Raw genomic sequence first — 22357 nt, 5'->3', positions numbered from 1 at the left:
CCCTTCTCCAGTCCTCCACAGTCCAATATTGGTGAGCCAAAGCGAAGTCCATCCTCTCCTTTCAATGCCTTGCAGCGAGTAAAGGCCTTTTGCGCTTTACTACAGCCTTCATTCCTGCCTTCTTCAACCATCTTCACACTGTCTCTGCATTGACAACCCTCCCAGTAACATCTCCAAGAAATCTGGCCACAGCAGGAGATGTGGTAGCCTTGCCAGTCCCAATAAGTCAAGTAGCATAGCGAAGATTGGCAGTAGAAAGAAGGGAAGGTTGTCCTCCTTTGGCCTTAGAAATGGTGGGACAGTGTGTGGAGTGTAGTTTACTGATGGTAGAGTAGTGTAGACCAGTCAAAGCTTCAATTTCTCGAAGAGATTTGCCATTCTGAAGCAAAGCGATGACATGGTTGACAGTTTCAGTAGCAACAGCTTTTGGCATGATGTTGGTTGAGTGTGAAGAGTTATGTATGGCTGTTTGTACATTGTTCATGTTGAAACATGAACATCAATTAATATTTCCACAAAGAACCCTGTCAACACATCAAGAATCACAATTTTCTGAGAACTTGTGTGTGTGCCACAAAACTGTTGATAAGAGTGACCCTCAAAGATTAGTAAATATCTTGGGATCAAAATATTATAAAAATATAATTAAAACTGCATTAGAAAGCCATGATGATACGCTTTCCAATGATTTTTATACAATGTAGTTGACCCATTGGTTGAGGAGATATTCACTATACAAGTTGAAGTGAGCAATCTTATCAACAGTTTTGTGGGTCACTGTACATTGATGGACAGCAGCCAGTGAGGATCAACTATATTCTTTACGTTGAGCATATCAGGCACGATCACATGCTGCCATGGCTTGAACATGCCTGTGCAATCGTTCAACGATTCATGAGAGATGATTCTGTTCCTGAGATGCCCTGGGAATTGCAGTACATGTCATCATTCTGAGTCTACCAGTTCTTATTTTACAATGCAGAGCTATGGATCTTGGAATCGGTACATGGCTTGCCGACAGGCTGGGACCACTGAGCTCATTCCTCTCAGCCATTTCTCTGGCCATTTCGCATTTGCAACAGTTATGAAGCAACGAATGCCTCTATGGGTAACAATGTCACTTTTTCATGTATTCGCATCTATACATCTAAAACTGTGTCGTTTGCTGGCTAACTTGTATACTAGGATGCTCAAGAACCAGATATTCTTCTGAAAAACTACAATGACAATATTGGAGATGAAGAAGCACATTACAATGGACACTAATTCGGTACGTAGCATGCAAGTACATTGACTGCAAGAAACGTGTGGGATTCTGACTCACGTAGATGGTCCCAGGACTTCGAAGTCATGGTCAAAGTCAATCACATCATCATCCCACTGGCATGCATGCAGAGCGTACCCAGGCTCCATTTTGTTCTGCTCTCTGCTGTTATTTTCCTTGTTCTGTGACTCCTCTGGATCCTCTGAACCTTTAGCTCTCCCTGATGCTCCCTCTGCCTCATCTGACTCATTCTCTGCCCTCTGAGATATTCATTCTTGCTCAGCACTGTGATTATCTCTGATCTGCTGATCATCATCACTGCGCTGTGCCTGATCATCATCACCCTCTTGGATCCTGAGTGTGGGATAAGTGTAATCCTCATGCCTGGAAAGCCATTCCAGATCAATCATGCTCTGTGGTATCACCAGCCCTTTCTTGAGGGGGCCTTGGCAGCTCATCTACAATGCAAACTGGACTGCAGATTCTTCCATGAAAGCTGTTTTCCTGGGTGCGATCCTTCTTGCTACCACGTGCTTTAAAGATCATCTTGTCAACTTTAGCAAGCAGATCCTCAATATACATATTGATGGTGATGGTAAACGTGTACAGCTATCATTCCACAGTGTAAAGAAAATACTTACGTGCTTTGCATGGTACTCAGGAGGACATGAGATCTACGGACATTGCTTGCTGCTTGGCTTGTCCTGTGCTGTGTCGTCTCCTGATGTATCTGCATCAATAGGTCCCGTTTCTTCATCGTCATCATCTGATTCATCCGTTGACTGATACTTCCAATTGAAGATGAAGTCATATTCTTTCCCTGATAGTTCAGGTATGTTTTTGCGATAGTTCATCTGTTCCTTTGCTTTCTGTTAATTGGATCACAGAATCAGTATCATCATGCCATGCAAATGATAGTACGTGTGAGTTGTACCATCAGCTTGCGGCCAGTCTGTTGTCGGGTGACCTTCTTCGACTCTTGATCCTGTAGAGCGTTCTGAGAAGCTCAGAATTTCACCCTCATCGTCTTCCAGAAGACCTGCATTGCATTCTCAATCTCAGCTAATGAAAGCTTCTGCAACTCCTTTGCCGATAATGCATTGCTCCATCTACTTCCATCAGCCCATATCTTCTTCGCAACCATCCTCCCCCACACGACATCGTTTTCCTGCCAGGTTTCCCAGGTCAGTCTAAGCAGGCGCTCGTCCTCATTTTTGTCATCAGTCCAGAATTGTCCTTGGCCAAGTGGTGCGTGTGGAGCTGTCTTGCTATCTATCCCCATTAGGTGCTGCAACACATTGCGTACCACTGCCTATAAGTAATCATTTCGTTAACTGCTGCCTGTCAGAGATGCTATCATTATGCTCACATGCAGAGGATTATCACACCTCTTCTTGCGTGATTTGGGATGCACTTCAGATTGTTCATTCTGTGCCACATCACTCGTATGTTCATCCATCTCATTCAGCTCCTTAATGAATCTGTTACTCCCAAGAAACTGCCTCATCTCATATAGTTCCTTTCGCAGCTCGTCGCACTCTCCTTCTAAGGCAGAGATGTGCTGGACAGCCTGCTCCTGGTTCAGAACCATACTCCTCACATATCTCTGCAACTTCTCCATGTCATCTCCCCATCTGTTGACAGCTTTGTGTGACAGGTCAAGTTGCTCCCTGAGCTTGTCGTAGTTCTTGTCGTGGAATGCAAGACCTTCTTTTGCTTTCTGTAAGTCTTTATCAAGTCTTTTGAACAAGTCTGACATAGTTTTGCCCGTGACTTGTGTTGGTGGTGCAATCATAGCGGTGTGAACTGAAGATGAGCCGGCACCAGGGGTCCACTGACTTCTTGAAGCAGACGCAATGTTGGCCGTCTGAGTGCCGCCTGACCTCCGGAATGGGTCATTGAAGTAGCATGGACCATGTGGTACAGCGGAGATCAACATTCTCGATGGCGAGCTTGCTGGACGTGCAAGTGTGATTCTCTCAGCGAGAGATGATGCAGGAGAAGTAGCATGTCGAGGGCGTTTAGCAGCATTTCTATGAGGTGAGCATGGGCGATCAATGTTCTTCCCCTTTGCGATGGGTGGTTTTTGCTGCAACAGTGCCATTGGCATGTATCTGAAGGTGAAGACGAGTTGCGAGGCAGTGCGAAGGGGTGCAGCCAAAAATTCGTGCTTCTTCTCTAAGTTGTTCCTGATGCGAGCTGCACTGATTCAATCTATTCTTGTCAGGCAACATGCACATCAAAAAGTCTAAATCGACATGCCATCAACTTCTCCGTCATCAGATACCCATAGTAAGCACTCCTCTCTTCCTTTATTGTGTGAGCACTCAAAATGATTCACCTTGTAGTGCATGGCCTCTAATTACATTATATATTGGATCTGCTGAAATGTAACTACTTTACAATGCTCCAATACATGATAATTGTACTGGTACTTTGTGCAGTAAAAAGCCACAAGGAGGGGGAGGGGGAAGGGGCAGGCAATATCCTTGAATGAACATTGCAAGGATATCTGGCTGGATATTGCCAAAACATCGCATGGATTTCTGTCAAATCCTGGCAATATCCTTTTGAATATTCGGGCGATATCCTTGAAGGATATTGCCAGAAAATCCGGAATGTTCCTGCAATATCCTTTCATGGATATTTGGCATGATATGCAGTGTAAGTCCCACCCGAATTTGTTGCCCGCCTTCAGTGACACGCTGAATGTCACAGCCATGATCATGTACATCTCTTCGATCAGTCCTCCTTCGCGCACAATTTGCACAGGATCGTGCTCTCGGAGAGCACCTCGGGTGATGCACGCAGCGATGCCATGAGGGCACACAGGTTGAATGCACGCTCACAGAACTTAATCTTGAGCCGGAGAGGAACGAGTCTGTGTCACATGAGACTCCATGAGTGCAACGAATCGCCCGGAAAAGAAAGTGCGTACGAGGCTTTTGGTCAGACCAATCTGCTCTAGATGCATTGCATACATTGCGCTTCTCGTTTTCAAGCTTGATAGCTTTCATTGGAGCATCTGGCCAAGAACTCCTTGGGTCTTGTTGTTAGGGATGAGCACAGAGGGTGTGAGACAAAAGATTTGACGAGAAAAACAAGGACGAGCAGATAGCGAGACGATGACGAGGAGAAGAGATGCGATGCCGTACGAAAGTGCAGCGCATCCTAGCATGTCTCTTTCCTCATCTGTTTGCTTAATATGCATGCTCAGGCATTCAGCACTCAGCATTCATTCCTCGCACTGGGCTCGAACTTCACTTTGAGAACCAGTATGTTAGCACATATAGTCCGCCTGTGAGCTATCCCGCAACGAGTACCAAAGCTCACTGCATCGACCCTTAGCATTGCCGCTGAATGCTTGTCTGTGTGGAAGAGTTGTCGATACAGACGGAAGAGGGAAGAACACAAAGAAAGGTAACCTGGAGATGTAAGTGACACGTTCATATAAAGGATGTGCATCGGAGCTTGAATCTCTGAGCAGTGATGTCACTTGACGACTTACCATCTATGGTGCAATGCCTTCCTAATGTGTTGTGCACGTGATGCTAATCCAAGATGCTGTGATGGGAGACATGACGGCTGCATAATTGCATAAGTGACCATGAAGATAAAGAGCTTAAAGTAATTTCTGGAAAATAGCAGAGGTCTTTTCTGTCATGTGGATGAGTTTCTACAGCTTCATCTTATTCATGCATTGTATCTGGTATCAAGTCCAAGTCACTGTCTTGAACCACATTCATGCATCGCTTGATGTGTCTGCGGCAGTGGATAATTAACTGAATTATATTCTGACAGTTGTACGTATGTCTGGAATTATATTGTCAATAAATTGACATAAAATATTGGCGATGATTTGCATTTGCATACAACTCCTCATACCTTCCGGTGACTAAATACAATCCATCACCTACATGGTGTGTTATTGCTTGGCAATGCAACTGATTGCAAACCTTGTTAAATCCATGCCATCTCGTTTACGGTCACAATCGCACACAATGCAATATATTGGCACGCGCTTTTTGCTGATGGACTCCGTGTCAGTCTCTTGCATGAGGCATACACCCAATGCACCGTGTCACCCATTTGTGAATTCCAGGGATGCAGTTCGCAGATGGTATACATATTTATTTCTCGCAAACATTAGTTGTACTCTCCACATCGCCGACGATGTGCTGTACATACATTTCTTTCCCCACTTGTAATATATTCCAGCTCCATTGGCTTGCTTGTGTTGACTTTCCCAGCCAGCCTGTTGTGCGGCCAGGAGTTCGGGAGTCGCCCGCTCTCTAGAAGATGGCTCCACGGGGCCAAACCAATGGCCCGTCCCATTGTAGCCACGCCCTATTATATACACGCACGCTACTACTCTCCCACGCCGGTGATGCAGGTTGCACCAGGGCCTCTCGCATCTGCGCTCTGTGCCCAGATTCCAACATGTCCCCTTGACCTAGCCACTGCTGCATCAATCCCATTGTGGGCCACACGCCTGTACCACACTCCCCGTTCCCAGGGATGCCGATCTCCGTTCCATGTGCTTCCCTGCCCGCCTCAGTCCGTACACCAGTCCCAGCACCCCTGATCTTGGGTCCTGGCCTCCATATCATATGCATCTCGTACGTGCCCATTTTCGATGACTTCCTATAGCGCCCCTATGCGCTCGTCACTCACTCGGTCTGCATGCCAGTTCCTACACCCCTTGAATTCGGGTCTTGGTCTCCATTCCATGTGCGCTCCGTGCAAGCGCCTCGCTCAGCTTTTCTTCAGTGCTCCACATGCTGTGGCTGTGCTGCTTCGTCAGACTGCCGGCCTGTCTCACTCGGCATCTGCTCGGCCCACCCTTTGACATCCTGCTCCACCCTTACCTCGCTGGTAGGCCCACCTCGTGCAGTGCTTGCCCCCTGCACCTGGTGTCTTGTATCACCACAGCAGCACCCCGTGGTCAACCCTCTGGCCCTCACCCTCCTGCCCTCAACCTCCTGATCCCACCTCTGCCCAGTTGCACCTGTCCCTCAGCTGCCCTGCAGCCTTCACACCTCGGCGACCTGCCCCAGCTCCCAGCCCTTGACCTGCCAACTGGATCACTCACCAGTCAGCATCATGGTCCCCAGCAGGAACCTTGTAGTGGTGGTTCTCATCGATTGCGGTGAGTGCCTCTTGGTCAATGGTGATCAGTTTGTGTTGACTTTCCCAGCCAGCCTGCTGCGTGGCCAGGAGTTCGGAAGTCGTCCGCTCTCTAGAAGATGGCTCCACGGGGCCAAATCGATGGCCCATCCCATTGTATGGTGCGTGCCACCTAGTCACCGCTTCTTTTGTACAAAAAAATTAACTCCCTCCCAACATGCCCAAAATATTATCTGTCTGGTGAAAATGCTTGTATTTATGTAGCAATGATTTTGCCCAGACGGATTTTCCTGAAACTCAAAATTGCGAAAGTTGAGATTCTGAAATTGGCCAATGATGGGAACATATTACCATATTAGGAAGATACATTCCATATGTGGTAAGTTCACACACCAAAGATAATTACAGAACATCAAGCTGGTGTGCTACAGTCTCCGGCACACGTCGATGGGATTTATACTTCATGGAACTAAATGCTCTGACTTGAAACTGAGCATCCTTGACATCCAAATAAAATTATATAAATTTCTACTAGGGCTGGCTTCTTACTAATTTAATAGTCAGATTATCCAGTCCTGTAAGCATCCAGCCATCGAAACATCCGATGTTCCCATTTGCAGATTGTCTACAGATCAACAGAGGTGAGTGCGTTCGGTAGATTCTCTTGAAGGGTCTTGAATGTGTAATCGCAATTGTCGCACAAATATTTTTTGACAGCACCCCAGAAAAACTCAATAGGATTGAGCTCACAGTGATATTTCGGCAAGAAGATGCACATGTGGCATGCATTTTCAATGACTTCTTGAACCAAGGTGCGCTGCTTTTTGAAGTCAGGCTGCAATTCCAGAATGCGCTGAGCACAGCAATTGGTTTTGTCTGAGTCACATTTGTCATCGCAGCATTTCATCAGAAGGCCTTTGGCCCAAAGGCCTCACTCAGCAAGGACATGTTTTATGCCTTTTGGCTGGTCAGGATATTTAGGATGATCGGGTGAGAAATTCATCGGCTAAGTGAATCTTTGACCATTGCGAATGAACCAGCCATCTCGCATGTGGGCTTGTTTACCACCAGGCTGCATGTTCATGCATGAGACAAGGAGTGCATCTTCTGCATATGCAGAATGCCCTTGGGAGTGATCGACGAATATACATGCTTGAAATCCAGGGCCGTGTTTTCTTTCAAATGCTGGGATAATTTTCTCCCTGATCTGCAAGCGTGTTCAGACTCAGTTTGAGAATGTCTGACGAGTCACTACAGCTTACCTGCTTAACGAATTTCTCACCGTTCCAATACCCTTCATAGTCTTTCCCATACTCCAGGCTCTGACTTGCCTCTTCCAGCCATTCAAATGTCGAGCAGATGACATCGCTCTGGTGCATGCCACAACCAACACCTTTTTTCTTCAGTGGCTGTTCTCCTTTGGGCAACCAGCTTCTCGCTTTTCCATCATTAGCCTGTGCTGTCATCTCGTCTTGAAACACAAGCACCACCTGGCATTCGACATAATTCGTCTGCTCCTTTATGAGCTCTTGTGATACATTCCTGACAATGTATTCCACAACACGGCTCCGAATATGGTCCACGTTTGGTATGAAGACTTCTTGGCGGTACTTGACTACATCCGGTCGCTTGTGTCCATCATAATACAGTGCCTTCTTGTGCACAGTATAGTGAAAGCCCTCTTGATGAAGCCAACACAGAGTTGTACGAAGTGAGATCCCCTTGCTGACTTTAAGATGGATGCGAGAAAATAACTCAAGTTCCATGTACTTCTTTAACCCTTGCAGCATTTCGGTGCGAACCAATTGACGGAGGTATTGTTCAGCGACCTGAGGAACCATCTGACCCTTGCTGAATTCAGCCAGCTTCTCAGGATTCATGGACCACTTGTTTGATCGCATGAATGGGCGAAGCTCCATGCATGTATTCGGATCATCGAGTAGGGTGTAAGATTTCACATGCCTGCCTTTCATCGACTCGGGAAGCTCGCGACTCTCCAGCCATTTCCACACCCAAACATGAACCAGTCTCCCACCCCAGTTTGCTGCAAAGCCATAACTCTCTGCTGCAAGCTTCGATGCCTCTGTCCCACTGCGCTTGTTATGAATAACCATATGCAGATGACTCTGGATGCAACGAGCTCAGCTTGCCTGCAGACCATTCAAGCCTGCAACAAACTGATATCGTTTCGAGTTGACAAGCTTCTCAATCGCATTCAAACCCTTCACACGCTCTTTATGGCGTGCTTCCTGTGCATTTGCACGAACCACACATGCAGGAACATTGCGCTTTGCATGCTTGCGAGGTGGGGGAGTGACGATATGCATGGATGAAGGTGATCGCGGACGTGTCCTCGAGGATGTCGTGCTGTCTTGGACCTTGCGCGTAGTGGCAGTGAGTGTTTTCTCAGCTTTATCACGTCTGTTGTCATCTGCATGAGAAGTAGGATGGAGGTTGCTACCATCTCGCTTCCTGGCGGCCTCTATCTCTGGGTCGTCTGTATCACTGGCACCTGGCTCATCAGAGAGGTAACCTCTGAATATTTCATCTGAGGCTGGCACGGCTGCTGAATGAATGTCATCATTAGATTCTTCATGATCAGTGCTTCTTGAACTGCACTGTTCATTTTGTGATGACTCGGAGAGGTCCGTTGCCGCCTTAAAGAAATTTCGCATCAGCTTTGCGCCTGCACTGGTGCATTGGCCAACCTCAGCATTTATTATAGCCATCGTGAGTGGTATTCAAATACATACATCTTTCGCATTGTCTTATCAATTTCTTCTTTTTCATGAGCTTGCTGTTCTTTCCGTCTCTGGGTTCGTGCCGACTGTTTATTGTATCCCAACTTGCGGTTTGACTCAGCCTTCTTCCATTCCTTTCTTGAATGATGCTTCATCAGAGTTCTGAATGAATCAGATTCTTGCTGCGCAAGGATCCTCTCTGACTCTGCCTGTAGGCTTCTCCGTAAATCTTCATCCTCCAGCTCAGACAGATCCCCATCTGCAGAACTGTCATCATCACTGCTATAGCAGTCTGACTCTGACAGCAAATGGCATACCCCACCGGTCCAGCTCGTACACTCAGCATCATTGTCTGAGCCTGCCACGTCATCACTGTCACTCGGTGTTGGGTCAGCAACTGAGGATTGTTTAGAACTCCTCAGCTTCTCGAGTTTCGCATTGCGTGCATGAGCAGCAGAGGCCTTCTGTTGCTTCGTTGATCGTGGCATGCATCAATGGCTCAGATGTATTAATTTTTATTCATACGATAGGATACAGATCGATGTAACTGATAAGCCAGCCCGTTGGGGAACCCTATAGTAGGGTTTATCAGTATAGTACCACTGCCCATGGCCCAAATTGGCCACTGTACAAAAGAAGCGGTGACTAGGTGGCGCGCACCATAGCCGCGCCCTATTATATACACGCGCGCTACTACTCTCCCACGCCGGTGGCGCAGGTCGCACCGGGGCCTCTCGCATCTGCGCTCCGTGCCCAGATTCCAACAGCTCGGAGGAAGAACTTGTGGGTGAGTAGTGGTCCATGCGATGTGTCTGTCTGTAAACAATACCATTTGTAATATATTTTAGTCCACTTCTTGCATGAATACTCCTATTGCCCTCCCACCAACTCTCATCCTCATGTGTGACTGCAACTGTCTTTGCATCTCATCGGGGATCATTCGGACAGGGCGTGGCGGATGCAGCGCCAACACCCCCAAGTATCAGTTGTGCATCAACTGGCGATCTGGTCAAAATCGGGATAAAAATCCAGATTCGGCCCGGGCGTGGTTGAGCCTGAGGACTCATCTCGAACCTGACAGCGCGATTTTGAAAGCGTCCAGTACTGAGGGTGAACATTGGACCCTAGGATACTCTTCCAGTTGGCTACGTGGCTATGACAGTTGTCTGCTGCTCAAAGGAACTAAAAAAAACGACGAAGCCCTGCTCAACGCACGATGATCGAATTTGGGATCTTTATGCCGCAAGCAGCTGCCAGAAAGCGCTGCAATTCCGTCATGAATAGTCTAATCCATTACTTAGCCCATAAGACATGCCGCATTCATCGACCGACAAAACGCAAGCGTCCAGGCAATATTCAAAAGTACGATAACCTATGACATCAAAGATATAAACCCAATAATACCCCGTCTTCAACTTCAACAGCAGGTATTTATGTCCAGTAAATACTTTTCTCCAATGACTTCCTGCAAGCGGTACCGTGGACTACGAGTATGTACTGTGATGTATCCGGCCGCAAAATTCTCCCAGGCGTCCCTGGCTGGCCCTTTACCCAGGATGTCGTGGATGCGCTTGACGGCATCAGCCACGTCACAAACGACGTCGGCGAGAGTTTCTTCCGTCGTCTTGCCGGTCGCAGAAGCTCGTTCATGGATATAATTTCTCGTCTCGCCTGCTAGCTCCTCCTTGTAGAAAGAGAGTATGTCACTGAAAGTCGGAAATAATCAGTACCACAACTTCGCAGAACTCTGGCTGAACGCAATTCACTTGACATAGCTCACGTAGAGCATTATATCACTAACGGAAAAATGTTGTTGGCACATATAGCAGTTTTGGGGGCGATGACAACTCACGGAATGGCTTCAATGTATGCATTGACGTCAGGAAAGCTCGTTTTGTCCCATATAAAACAGGCGTATGCTTCTGTGGTCGCACTCATGCTCCGCTTGTACTCCACGAACGGAAGCGTACACGATCCCAGCGACGCTTGTGCGAAGTCGTTCTCCGCGATGGACGCGTTGATGAAGCGGAGTGCAGATGTGAAAATTGTATTGGCTGTGAACAGGGGATAATGTGCCCACATATCGGAGAGAAGCTCAGCGAATGCACCAAGAACTGACTCCTCTTTCCGGACGGTTCCGCCGCACATGAGACGATGGAAATCGCGCGAGGGCAGGGACTCGAAGACGGACGGGTCGTCCAATGCGCCGATCAAGATCGTGAAGAGGGTGATCTGTAGCTTGGTTTCAAGACTTGCGATATGGCTGTAGGCGGTCGTGGTGAGAACGAGGGCACTGGCAGCAAGCGGTTCCATGATGTTTCCTTGCTCCCATTGTCGCACGACTGCCTTTACGTGGGCCTCGAGCTCAAGATCGCGACTATATTCGGGGAAGTGAACTCCGAGCTTGTTTAAGAGATCGACGATGGCCTTCTGAGATGTAGCGACTATGATCTGGCGAGGTCAACGACATGGGTTTCAGCCATATCCAACAATGTCAGATCTGAGCTATCACGCTGACCTTGTATAGAGCTTCGCTGGAGCATGAATGCGAGTTCATATCTGAGCTGAAGAGGGGGGAGCCAGTGCAAGCTCGGCACGTTAACTTGAGCGCATACTGTTGGATTTCGCAGGTAATAGACATGATGGGTTGAGAACGGTCTCTTGGCTTTGGCTGAGTGAAGGATGCCCTTGCAATTTATAGGACGTGGGTCGGATCTCGTCGGCACAAAGATCCATTTCTACAAATAGCAGACTCGCGTCGTTTGAACACACGGTGGCCATTCCACTGTTAACGGTGAAGCTGTGATGCCAGCCTCGAACATGCGGATAATCGCCGAATAGAGGCTACATAAACTGGGAAGTCCCTGTGTCGGTAGCAAAGGTCGACCGGGCATTGGAGCATCAAATAAAGGAAGGAGTCATACTATGAGAATCCCATCTTGCACATGCCGTGACAGCCAAGCTATTATGCGGGCGATTGAGTAAAAGATGCACGGATGGCCGAGACCTGTCTTCACAAGTACATAATCAGAAACAGACAGGTGAAACGGGGCTGAGGACTCAGTACCGACCTGTCTCTGCCATTGCGAGCTGACCGGGGATAATATGAACAAGGTTTGTAGGCATGAGGCAGAGTCACGATGAACTTTGAGCTGATATGGTGAGTTGCAACGCAAGTTCGTCATGGAGCACCTATCTGTACGCACTCATATTATCGCCGCACTACACCAGGAAAACAGTTCTATGGGGTAGATTTCCTTAGAATTGTCGATAAACGCGGTGAGCGGATCCATCTTCGCAACACGACCATTTCGATACCGGGCCGGAGAAGGAAAGGACCGTTGCATCGACGCTGATCTTCCATTGGTGTCATCATCAGATTAAAAACCGTATCACGAATTTCAATAATTCAGGAAACGTCTCTTATGAGCTCTTATGGTAGTCCCGGCTACTAAACTGTGGTGATCATGTCGCCGCGACCGTTCTGGAAATCGAAACGTTCGTCGGTGCGTCCAAGCTTCCGAGGCTCCGTTTTTGGTGCAGTATCGGATAAGTCTTCGAAATGTCTAGGAACAGCGAGAATTTAGTTGCAACCGAACTGCAATCCGAGGGGAGGGAACTGCCAGCACCACGACAAAAATTGCATTCTCTGACAAAACGGAGGTACAGATTGTCCCTGTGCGTGGTCACTGCCACTCAGAACTTACTGGTTCAGAGTCCTGTTCCGCTTCCGCGACCCGTATAAGAAACCGTTCAAACCTTTGTTTGATGTCTTCACGAACGCATAGACATCGCTGTTGACAAGGCCTGCGCGCTCCAGGTCTCAGCGATCTTCCACCTCGGACAATATCGTACCCGTTCCTCAGTCCTGACTAGGCCTGACTCCCTGCGTGCCAGTAAGAAGAGTGCAATGATTCTATGAACAATCTACCTTTGGAACTCGGTAAATTTCGGTATCCTGCGGGATGTTGACAAACGGCAGAGACGCCGAAGGAATGCACTTCGTCGGGCATACCCGGATATGATCCAAAAGCGGAGTTGGGTGGCATCGTGAGTAGCCAACGAAGTAGCTGCGGTTAAAGTATTGAAATCTGGGATTCGCTCGACTTCCCAAAGGATACATTTGATCATTACAATTCAAACGCCAGTCATCAAGATAGTCGCCATTCGAAAGCAATGAGTGGTTGTAAGGTGCCGAGGACAAGTCATGGGGGCTAACCCAGATGCGGCCACTTTGGTCGACGAAGCTGGCGGTAATGTGGCTGTAGCTCGTCTGGTGCTGCTTGATGACTAGAACTCCTGAAGCTCGGACAGAAATCCTCTCGAGATGGAATCCGCGGCGTCCACGCAGGCTTGCAAACCGCCTCGACTCGGATCAATCCCAAGCCCTTCGAACTCATCTCCGAGGAGAACTTTCCCTCGGATATATGGGACTGTGAGAGATCGCACTATCGCAGCCAATGAGGGAAATACTCTCGGAGGGCGACCTGGGAAACACTCCAGTTACGGCGCCCCACGACGCGACTGCGGCTCTGCACCAGACGCCATGATCCTGCTAACAATTCACCCGAAAAGCATGTCTCATTCTCGATAGATCGCTCACTCGCCGTTGCCTGGCTGCCACCATCACTGCGCACAACATCGGGGCTGTTGTTGCCAACGAGATAGCGGTACGTGCACCGCCGGCCGCTCTGAACAAGTGTCAAGTACTGGGCGCCCTGCTTGGCTGAGACTTCGACCGCTAGCAACTGCACGATGGCTTGGACCCGTGCTTCTGTGCTTACTGCGCTCGTCTTGCCATCTCTGGTTGCGTGCGGGCTGGTGGACCAAGTGGAACGGGCCCTCGCGACTGTGAGAGATTGCGGGACGTGCCATGCCGCCCTCCCGACGTTCAAGACCCTTGCCGCCCTCGGCGACGAACGATTCGTGCAGACCATCACTGCAGCCTGCATCGACATGAAGGTGCGCACCCCACCTCACCGCACACATCTCACCTTCCCGCTCACCCTAAGTCCAGATCGAAGACTCCGACGTGTGCGAGGGCGCGATCCGCACGCAAGGTCCCATCCTCGCGCACGACCTCCGCCACTTCACGCTCGGCAGGCAGACTGCGACCAAGTTCTGCGAGGCCGTCTTCGGCATGTGCGCTCCGCCTCCCGTGAATTCGTACGACGTTCCGTTTCCCAAGCCCGCCCCGGAGCACCCGAAGGAGTTCGTCTCGCGAGGCAGGCCGCCGTTCCGCGTGATGCATTTCAGTGATATGCATATCGATCGGCAGTATGAGGTGGGTGGAGGGATACCAGGGTATTGGGTGGGTATGTTGAGCTGACGCACGCGCTTGCAGGTGAATTCGGAATCGAAGTGCACCAAACCCCTCTGTTGCCGCACTTTCGGCCCTGAACCGCCTTCCCACATCAAGCTCCCTGCGCTGCCGTTCGGTATGCGGACGTGCGATGCGCCGGGCGTGCTTGCAGACACCATGCTCGACGCCGCGGAAAACTTTGGCGCAGGCGCGAAGTTCTCGATCTTCACCGGGGATGTGATCGATCGTGGGTGCTGAGCATTTGATTATGTGCGTGAGCTGATGTGGGCTCTGGAAATGGGTGGAGTGTAGACGCAGTGTGGGATGTGGATGAGAAGTGAGTCGCCTTATTTGCTACATGCTACGAGAAGGGGGTATTGAGTTTGTAACGCAGCGGAGTCTCGCGCGACATGCAGGTGTTCAGCGACCAGATGGCAACGAAGCTCAGCGCGCCGCTCTTCCCCGCGCTAGGTAAGTCTGTTCCTTCATCACATATTGTCCTCAAACGCACTCATTCGCGTATAGGAAACCAGTATGTACATCATGTATGCGCTTCGCTCGCTACTCATCCACCCACGCGCCATGCAGTGAGTCCGCGCCGACGAACAGCTTCCCGCGGAACACGACCGAGCACGAGATCACCGCCGAATGGGTGTTCAACGCACAACGCGCTGGCTGGAGTGTGAGCATCCCTTCTGCTTCATCCTCCGCCTCTCGTTGATGGACGGACGCGTAGCAATGGATCGGCCCGAATGCCACGGAACAAATCCGACATTACTCCGGGAGCTACTCGACAGTAGCGCCGAGCATGGACCTCAGGTGCGCAAGACACCAGTCTCGAATGAACGCGCATATATGCTGAATCCGGCTCTGTATAGGATCATCTCGGTTAACACGCAGTACTGGTACAAGCAGAAGTGCGCTGCTCGCTACGATTGCTTCAACCGCCAGTTTTAACGATTTTTTTCTCGTCAGTTTCTGGCTGTACGACAGCGATGAACATCAGTATGTCCGCGCACCTCATGCCCACTGATCGACCTCAGCTCGATCCCTGCAGGCCCGACCCGAACGGCATTCTCGCTTTCCTCGTCGAGGAGCTGCAGGCGGCGGAGGACGCGGGCGAGCGCGCATGGATCATCGCACACATGCCGCCAGGCAGAGGGGATGTCATGCGTGACCAAGTAAGCTGAGATGAGTCTTACGTGTTGATCAGTTGTTAATGCCTCGCCCTGCGCGTACAGTCGGTGTATTTCGACCAGGTGCTCCAGCGGTACAAGAACACGATTGTGGGGCAGTTCTATGGGCATACCCACGCGGTATGTTCGACCTTCTGATGTTCGCCACTATTGGCACATGTTCATGGGTGCCTTGCGTAGGACGAATTCGCGATAGGGTACTCGAACTACAGTGAGCGGACGGCCGCGAACGCGATCGGTGTGGCGATGATTGGGCCTGCTATGACGCCTATGAGTGCGTATCGATCTTCGCTTCTGTGCCGATAGCAGGATTGGATACTGAGTGCATGGCGCAGGCGGCAATCCGGCGTTCAAAGTGTACGATGTTGACCCAGACACGTTCGAGATCATGGATGCGAAAACGTACTACAGTATGTGCAGCGATCCAGTGAGTATTGGGGGTTAGCGCTGATATTGAGCGCGCTTTTCAGCTAGTATTTTCGACCCCGAGCATCAACTGCATCGTACGTCTTACACTAGCCTTACCTGGCATCAAGTTTACTCACCGCACACACCTCTTCAGCCAAATGGCATCTCCTTTACAGCGCCCGCGAGACCTACGGTCCCCTGGTTCCCTCCTTCTCCGACCGCCCGGACGCGCCGCTCAACCCGGCATTCTGGCACGACCTCACGGAAGTCTTCCGTACGAACGACCGCGCGTTCCAGATGTACATCGCGCACAAGCCGCGCGGGCGCGAGTTTGTGTGGGGCTCGTGCGAGGGCGCGTGCAAGGAGGGCACGCTGTGCGAGATGCGCACGTTAAGGTCGGACGTCTGTGTGAGTACTCTGGTTTGTGTGCGTGTGCTGAGTCGGGGTGCTGATTGGTTGCCTGGATGGTGCGATAGGGTAAGGTGTCAGGACCGGTGTTCCACCTCCCGGATGGCAACGGGCGCTTTGTCGGAGCGCAGATGCAATCCTGCGAAGGACATGGCATCGGGCATATCCTCAAGAGTTTGGCTAAGACCGCACCTGAGCACCTCGTACGTCTCGTCATCGCCCTGGTTAACATGCGCTGACCTGGGTACTCTCCGCAGGCGTGGGTGGAAGCCCCTCCAACAATATTCGAGGAGCAATCCCAGCAGGTGTTAAACGGTTGACCTTCCCCTGAACGGGATGCCTGTCATATGTAATACATTTTCCGTCGAGAGGACATGGAGGCCGCATAGAAATCCGGCCAGGGACTACCTACCTATCCACGTGTATGGCGCACAATGTATCTTTTCCTTGTACGTACTCGCCTAAGGACTGTATTTTGGATATCCGGGAGACATTTCATCGTTTGTTACCATGTGGATGGACGTCAAAGCCACAGCATTCGTCGGCACTTTGCCAGATCTTACGACCATCTCGATGCTGAGCAAGGACTACAATCGTCCCAACCATAGTGATTTAGAGAGTATTCATCGATCTCATTGCACGAGTGAAACACTACTAAGTTGCACTCAAAGAAATGGTATCCTATTGCTACATATTTACTCAAGCTACAGAACTGAGGGACGGACATTTCATGATACAAACAGAAGCTCATGTTCGATTCATCAACACGCAGGGGACCTTAGACGACGCTATACCTGCAAGTAAACGCATAGCCGTGAGCAACTTCGTCGTTTAGCGGAAGCGAGAGCACTTACGCATCGCTCCGCCACTCCTCACCGCTCTTCGCGGCACCAACGCGCTCTGCGGCACGCTTAATCCAGCCATCAGAGTGTCCCTTGTCGGGCAAGAGCTCATTGCCTGGCTGCGCGACGACCTTGAACTGTCCCGTTTTCTGCTTCGTCTCCTCCGTCTTGTCCTGAGCTGCATCCTTCTTCGCCGCGAGATGTTGCTTGAGCGCCTCGGTACGACTACCGTCGCCCGCCTTCGCCTCACGCATCTCGTCGCGGACTGCAACAAGCTCGCCGTCGAGGTACTCGAGCGCCGTGCGTACGGCCCCACCGAGCGCCTTTTGTAGCTGCTTTTTGACGAGGCTAGTGGCCAGAGGCGCGAGCGTCTTGTATAGCACGTCGTGCTTCGAGTCGCGTACAGCGAATTTGAGTGTGTGGACCTTTACTTGCACGTCCTTGACGGCGAACACCGAGGCCGGGTCATGTGCAGTCGCGAGGTGTGCGGTGATGGTGAGGCCAGTGCCTCCGAGAAGGAGATCGGCGAGACCAGAATCCGACATCTTCGGCATGCCAGTCTTCTTGTGGTAGTAGAATGCGACATCGCGCAGGTCGGCCTGGATTTGGCCTAACGTGAGCGTGAACTCGTGATGTTGCTCATCACTGTGAGCCGTCAAATTAGCGACTCATTGAATAAATGCCGTACACACAATCGTGCTCACCCAATGACATTGTATGGGCTGAACTTCATGAAGTTCCTCACGTCCAAGCTAATTATGTTGGGGAACACGTTTTTGCCGCTCAAAGCAAGGTTCTCCAGAACGAGATCGAGACTGTCGTCCGTATACTCGATCCTCGGGATCGGAATGTAACCAATGTTCTCCACGAGATTCGGTACGACGACGTTACGAATGTCCTTCCACAACTCGGGCTTGTACTTGAGGCTGCCCTCGCTGTCAAACAGCAAGTCTTTCGTGAGGCGTGCCCAATCCTGGCCGAAGCGGCGATTGAGCGGATCATCCGCCCAACCTCTGAACCAATCTGCGAGGCTGTTCCAGAGGTTGTCGAAATGGCCCTTGTACTTGTTGTCGTAGTACGCGCGGCCGACTTCACGTAGTTCATTTGCATGCTCGTTACACTGGTCGTCAAGGACGTATCCTGGAGACATTAGGCACTGATGGACGTATTTCTAGCAATATGCCCTGCTTGTCGATAATCTGATAGGAACTCACCTCGCGAACGTATTCATTGACATCATGGAACCAATGACGCAGACCCTCATCGTTCTGAGAGTCCTGGTAGAGCGCACGCATGGCATCGCCGACAATATCCAAGCTTACACCATTAGCAAAGCGCTCCAATAGCGTGCGAAACTCATAAGTTGCGCGCTGAATGTTGCTGTCAGAGGTAAGCTGCCGATGAGAGTCCCTTCCTGCAGGAGAAAATAGTCAATATACCGCACGACAGCACCACTCTGCATGACTGCTACTCACCATGCTCGTTGATGGTTTGTCCATGGCTGACATACTCAGCGCCCGTGTCAAGGAGCCACCGAATACTCTCCTGGTAATCCTTGTGATTCTGGCACTCGATAATAACTTTTTTAATACGGAAAATAAGCTGGTCACGACGCTCAGGCGGGAAATACTCGTCACTGAGGAAGTTCTTCACGCGCGTTGCGTGCTCATTGGCCTTGTCCTTGTGTTCCTGCGGGACGCGACCTAACATGTGGTCCTACGCAACAATGTCAGACAATCTTCTGTGTTGAGCATGACGGGAAGCTTACCCTCATACCAGCCATTTTACTCTTTACACGGCCCTTGCGCGTGCTAACGTCTGCCCCCTCGTTTTCCGTAATGTTTTGTTCAATATCTTCCTTCTGTGCATATGCCTCCTGGCATGCACGTCCTACTGCCTCATTCTTCCTGTGCTGGGCTTCGTACACTGCCTCGTCCCCGCGGACCTCATCACCTTGATCGGTCTTGATGGAGGTACCCTGAACGACTTTGTTCCTTGGGTCCTGCGCAATGCGATGGCCGGTCGCTGGAACGGGCACCTCAGGAACCTGTATACATTTGTCAGTGATCTAGATTCGTCATGAGACAGTTCTCAACTCACGGGAGTCTCATCGGGTCCTACTTGGCGACCGCCCTCAGAGATGAAGACTTGATCTGGGCCTGCTTGATCGACCTGGCGAAGGCGCTCCTCATTTGGACGTGCCAGCTCGGCTGCCTTCCCCGCACTCTTCGCGAGTAAATCGCGTCCAACCACACCAAAGTCGCCGACAAGCTTGCGAACTTCAGCATTAGTGAGCACGAGCGTAGCGAGGGTGCGCAAATGTTGTGCAGCCTGGTCGGTATCTGCCTGGACTTTGTTCTGGTCGACAGGGATGAGCTCGTTGGGGTCCTTCTTCGCGCGAATGGTAACGGTTCGACGGGTGTGCCAGACGAAGTTCTGAAGAAGCTCATCGGCATTCTTTTGACGTACAATGGCACGAAGACCATCGACGATCTCGCGCGAGTCTAGTATGAGTTGACGACCAGATGGTGATAGTGCATCAATGTCCACCGGAGAGTGACCGAGAGTATAGTCGAGCATAGCATCGATCTGGTCGTTAGTGGGTAGACGTGACTCGCGAAGGGCAGTAACGACTCCGTAGAAGTGCAACTTGCGATCGACGTCTGCCTTCTTCTTGTCGTAATTGACCGGCTCGGTGACAGTACCGGGTTTAGGGTGGTCACTGATATCCTTGGAAGCTTGAGGAAGAGACATGATGGTAGTTGGTGGTCAAAATTTGTGGAGACTGAAAAGTGGACGTTCGCGAAGGAGATCGAGGTCGTGAGAATAGGTAGAAATCATTGGAAAAGCAGCAGCCCGTAAGCATATATATCGCAGCTCGTTTGTGCTTCGTCATAGGTTGAATGAACTCCACTTGCTAGATCTGGTGTCGCAGTGCGTCACCAGCCAAGAACACCACGGGAGGACGCGCAACGTAACCACACGCGTCACCGAGGAAAGAATAGATGCGGTAGAGGGGAAATATGCTGGCCACAGTGGCCACTGCGGCTCCACCAAGGATGATGTAATCGCCCGCTGATCACAGGTGCTGTGCTGCGTCTCCTAAATTTGGACGACGCCCGATAAGCCTTCAGCATCTGCTCGGCATGTGCTGAATGGATTGAAAAGGCAAAGGCAACTCACCAAAGGACAACAAAACGCTCAAAAATCACTAAGTACTTTCCACCGAAGAATGAATTCAAGCACGCCTGAGGCTGCAAGATGATCAGCACAACAATATGTGCTTGTTTGTGTTCCGAAGTGATGATGAGACTAACCAAGAGGGGATACTCCGTTTGGCATATTGATGGAGCCTTTCGAGGGAGCTCGCAAAAAAGGAACAAGAACCCATGCGAAGGGACGATATATGCGCCTTATATACTTCATTCACGGAAGATGCGGCGGACTGCGAATTCTTGACATGCAGAGAGAGGAAGAGCAGACCTGCCTCATAAGGAAGGTCCCTGTCTCGTTTAGGAAGGTACGGGGGCCACGCCACATGTCCCCTTTCCCCTCATGGAAAGCCTGACCATCTTTGAACCGCCACTATGCCTTGGCCAGCCAAAGTTGTCCGCCAATTCGAAAAGGTCCCTGCCAACCCTTCCGAGGCCGACTTCCACGGTCCCTACAACAAGCTCCTGTACACCCTCTTTCCTCCGGACACCGATTTTATGGTTGATTTCCAGTACGTGCGGGGGCCATGGGAGGCAGCGGACCTTGTTTTCATGTTCGAAGTCGTGTTCGAAGATAAACCGGTCTTCATACTGGAGCTGAAGCCACCCGGGCACCTTCGATATCCTTCCATGCGCAAGGCTGCCGACCGACAGATTCGATCTCGCATCAGGGATCTGTGTGGTCCGTCATAATTCTGCATCTCACTAGTTTGGGGCCATAACTGTTTTGGCTCTACAGATAACTGCCCTCTGCCTGTTCTCCACGCCGTCAGTGCATTCGGGACCAGGCTCTGCTTCTATAGGAAGCCTCAAGGTCGGGCCATGGAGCCCCCCTCGATTGCCGCCGATCCTGAACTGGAGACGGACACGGCGCCGCGAGAACGCTGGGACTGTGATATCCTCGAGGAGGAAGGAGCGCGAAGATTTCAAGCCGTGGTGGAAGAGATAAAGCAGGCCTGTGCGGCTCTCTGAAGCAATTGGTACGTTGTCGCTACGTCCAGTGTGAAGAACAATGTCCTGTGCGATCCATGTACGATACGAAAATGTGGCGCATATTCTTCGCTGTTCGCGTTGAAGATGCTAATATAGTACCCCCGCTTTCTGAGTTGACGGACTAGTTCCGGAGACGAATGCAAAGTTAGTAACTGGATTTAGCGATAGTGATGTGTAGTGCTAAAACATGGATTGGGGCGAGAGGATAAATCGGCCAGATACAATGTCTGTGAGGCAGGAATGCCACGTACCAAGGGCAGCCGGAAGGTCCAGCTGGAACGATGAGAGTGGATAGTCAACACCGACAGAATCGAGCAGAAGTCTACCGTAAGGTCTCGTTCAAACCTCTGTCATCATGGTTAGAAAGCCGTGTACGGCAGACGGAGTCCATTTTCTGCCTGAGCCCTCGTCATGAAGTTCTATAATTGCTTCACAAATTACTAGTCTGAGAATGCGGCGGAATGCTCATGAATTTACCTCAAACGGGATCGCGAAGACATAGCTAAGGTATGCCTGCGTCAGACGTCGGAGGAAGTGGCCGACGCTCTGAGACATCGCGCAAGCTCCTTGACTCCAAACTTCCATGGAATGGCTGTGCTGAGCGTCTCAACTGAACTCCTCATAGCAATTCGAGAGGATACGTTGGGCGAGCTGGACATAAATTTCATTGATCATTCGTAAACCTGCGTACTGTCAAGTTTGTGCCGTGAGAGACGGGTAATTAATAGAGTGATATGCTCCGATCCATATGAGTTGGAGTAACCATCCATTAAAGCACAGCACTGGGCGCTAAGCATTAAGCGAGGAAGATGGCATCAGATATCATTTACCTAAGACTTCCAAGAGCAAAAGGTGAGGCGAGGA

At 50.4% G+C, this 22357-nt stretch overlaps 7 protein-coding genes across 7 annotated transcripts; 3 read left to right on the top strand and 4 right to left on the bottom strand.

Moving 5' to 3' along the window:
* Positions 1-1938: 1938 nt before the first annotated feature.
* LAESUDRAFT_757750 (uncharacterized protein) lies at positions 1939-3059 on the bottom strand (the record flags this gene model as incomplete). Its single annotated transcript, XM_040912354.1, has 4 exons — positions 1939-2133; positions 2199-2249; positions 2304-2576; positions 2634-3059. The coding sequence occupies 4 exons, from the start codon at positions 3057-3059 to the stop codon at positions 1939-1941; spliced, it is 945 nt and encodes a 314-aa protein (XP_040766258.1).
* Positions 3060-5611: 2552 nt separating this feature from the next.
* On the top strand, positions 5612-6392 carry LAESUDRAFT_724027 (uncharacterized protein; the record flags this gene model as incomplete). The annotated part of the gene is made up of 4 exons (XM_040908527.1): positions 5612-5705; positions 5766-5770; positions 6067-6069; positions 6181-6392. Coding segments are annotated over 4 exons (299 nt in total), but the record flags the coding sequence as incomplete, so codon positions are not given.
* Positions 6393-7016: 624 nt separating this feature from the next.
* LAESUDRAFT_736015 (uncharacterized protein) lies at positions 7017-9120 on the bottom strand (the record flags this gene model as incomplete). The annotated part of the gene is made up of 8 exons (XM_040910652.1): positions 7017-7136; positions 7191-7192; positions 7415-7593; positions 7637-7845; positions 8056-8163; positions 8194-8517; positions 8566-8762; positions 8853-9120. 8 exons carry the CDS (start codon positions 9118-9120, stop codon positions 7017-7019), a joined length of 1407 nt encoding a protein of 468 aa, XP_040766256.1.
* Positions 9121-10529: 1409 nt separating this feature from the next.
* On the bottom strand, positions 10530-12222 carry LAESUDRAFT_724026 (terpenoid synthase). Its single transcript, XM_040908526.1, has 8 exons — positions 12204-12222; positions 12001-12130; positions 11943-11980; positions 11748-11890; positions 11651-11696; positions 10985-11583; positions 10899-10928; positions 10530-10838 (listed from the first exon to the last, which is right to left on the bottom strand). The coding sequence occupies exons 4-8, from the start codon at positions 11771-11773 to the stop codon at positions 10550-10552; spliced, it is 990 nt and encodes a 329-aa protein (XP_040766255.1). The 5' UTR covers positions 11774-11890; positions 11943-11980; positions 12001-12130; positions 12204-12222; the 3' UTR covers positions 10530-10549.
* A 1223-nt stretch (positions 12223-13445) lies between these two features.
* Positions 13446-17054, top strand: LAESUDRAFT_724024 (sphingomyelin phosphodiesterase). The gene is made up of 18 exons (XM_040908525.1): positions 13446-14094; positions 14150-14416; positions 14477-14681; positions 14747-14771; positions 14829-14905; positions 14960-14966; positions 15023-15116; positions 15171-15253; positions 15313-15351; positions 15410-15439; positions 15492-15615; positions 15676-15750; positions 15811-15904; positions 15966-16040; positions 16101-16133; positions 16193-16446; positions 16515-16649; positions 16704-17054. The coding sequence occupies exons 1-18, from the start codon at positions 13888-13890 to the stop codon at positions 16764-16766; spliced, it is 1887 nt and encodes a 628-aa protein (XP_040766254.1). The 5' UTR covers positions 13446-13887; the 3' UTR covers positions 16767-17054.
* A 56-nt stretch (positions 17055-17110) lies between these two features.
* Positions 17111-20332, bottom strand: LAESUDRAFT_724022 (uncharacterized protein). The gene is made up of 7 exons (XM_040908524.1): positions 19389-20332; positions 19057-19335; positions 18764-19004; positions 18503-18702; positions 17993-18444; positions 17301-17933; positions 17111-17240 (listed from the first exon to the last, which is right to left on the bottom strand). Exons 1-7 carry the CDS (start codon positions 20040-20042, stop codon positions 17225-17227), a joined length of 2475 nt encoding a protein of 824 aa, XP_040766253.1. The 5' UTR covers positions 20043-20332; the 3' UTR covers positions 17111-17224.
* A 412-nt stretch (positions 20333-20744) lies between these two features.
* On the top strand, positions 20745-21582 carry LAESUDRAFT_724020 (uncharacterized protein). Its single transcript, XM_040908523.1, has 2 exons — positions 20745-21182; positions 21240-21582. The coding sequence occupies exons 1-2, from the start codon at positions 20876-20878 to the stop codon at positions 21470-21472; spliced, it is 540 nt and encodes a 179-aa protein (XP_040766252.1). The 5' UTR covers positions 20745-20875; the 3' UTR covers positions 21473-21582.
* The last annotated feature ends 775 nt before the right edge of the window (positions 21583-22357 follow it).

The sequence above is a fragment of the Laetiporus sulphureus genome (genome assembly GCF_001632365.1).
Source record: "Laetiporus sulphureus 93-53 unplaced genomic scaffold LAESUscaffold_11, whole genome shotgun sequence".
Lineage (NCBI taxonomy): Eukaryota > Fungi > Basidiomycota > Agaricomycetes > Polyporales > Laetiporaceae > Laetiporus > Laetiporus sulphureus.
Note: the sequence above shows the minus strand (reverse complement) of the source record. Positions and strands in the feature narration are given on the sequence as shown.

Bases quoted from the DNA above. Each gene is read 5' to 3' on its own strand.
- LAESUDRAFT_724024 (XM_040908525.1), top strand. From the start codon at position 13,888: ATGGCTTGGACCCGTGCTTCTGTGCTTACTGCGCTCGTCTTGCCATCT. The intron at 14,095-14,149 runs GTGCGCACCCCA...CCCTAAGTCCAG, and splicing joins CAGCCTGCATCGACATGAAG to ATCGAAGACTCCGACGTGTG. The intron at 15,751-15,810 runs GTATGTTCGACC...TGCCTTGCGTAG, and splicing joins TCTATGGGCATACCCACGCG to GACGAATTCGCGATAGGGTA.
- LAESUDRAFT_724022 (XM_040908524.1), bottom strand. From the start codon at position 20,042: ATGTCTCTTCCTCAAGCTTCCAAGGATATCAGTGACCACCCTAAACCC. The intron at 18,703-18,763 runs GTGAGTAGCAGT...TTTCTCCTGCAG, and splicing joins ACAAACCATCAACGAGCATG to GAAGGGACTCTCATCGGCAG. The intron at 17,934-17,992 runs GTGAGCACGATT...GACGGCTCACAG, and splicing joins AGCCCATACAATGTCATTGG to TGATGAGCAACATCACGAGT.
- LAESUDRAFT_724020 (XM_040908523.1), top strand. From the start codon at position 20,876: ATGCCTTGGCCAGCCAAAGTTGTCCGCCAATTCGAAAAGGTCCCTGCC. The intron at 21,183-21,239 runs GTCCGTCATAAT...TTGGCTCTACAG, and splicing joins TCGCATCAGGGATCTGTGTG to ATAACTGCCCTCTGCCTGTT.
- LAESUDRAFT_724026 (XM_040908526.1), bottom strand. From the start codon at position 11,773: ATGTCTATTACCTGCGAAATCCAACA. The intron at 11,584-11,650 runs GTCAGCGTGATA...TGACCTCGCCAG, and splicing joins CCAGCGAAGCTCTATACAAG to ATCATAGTCGCTACATCTCA. The intron at 10,929-10,984 runs GTGAGTTGTCAT...TTTTTCCGTTAG, and splicing joins GCATACATTGAAGCCATTCC to TGATATAATGCTCTACGTGA.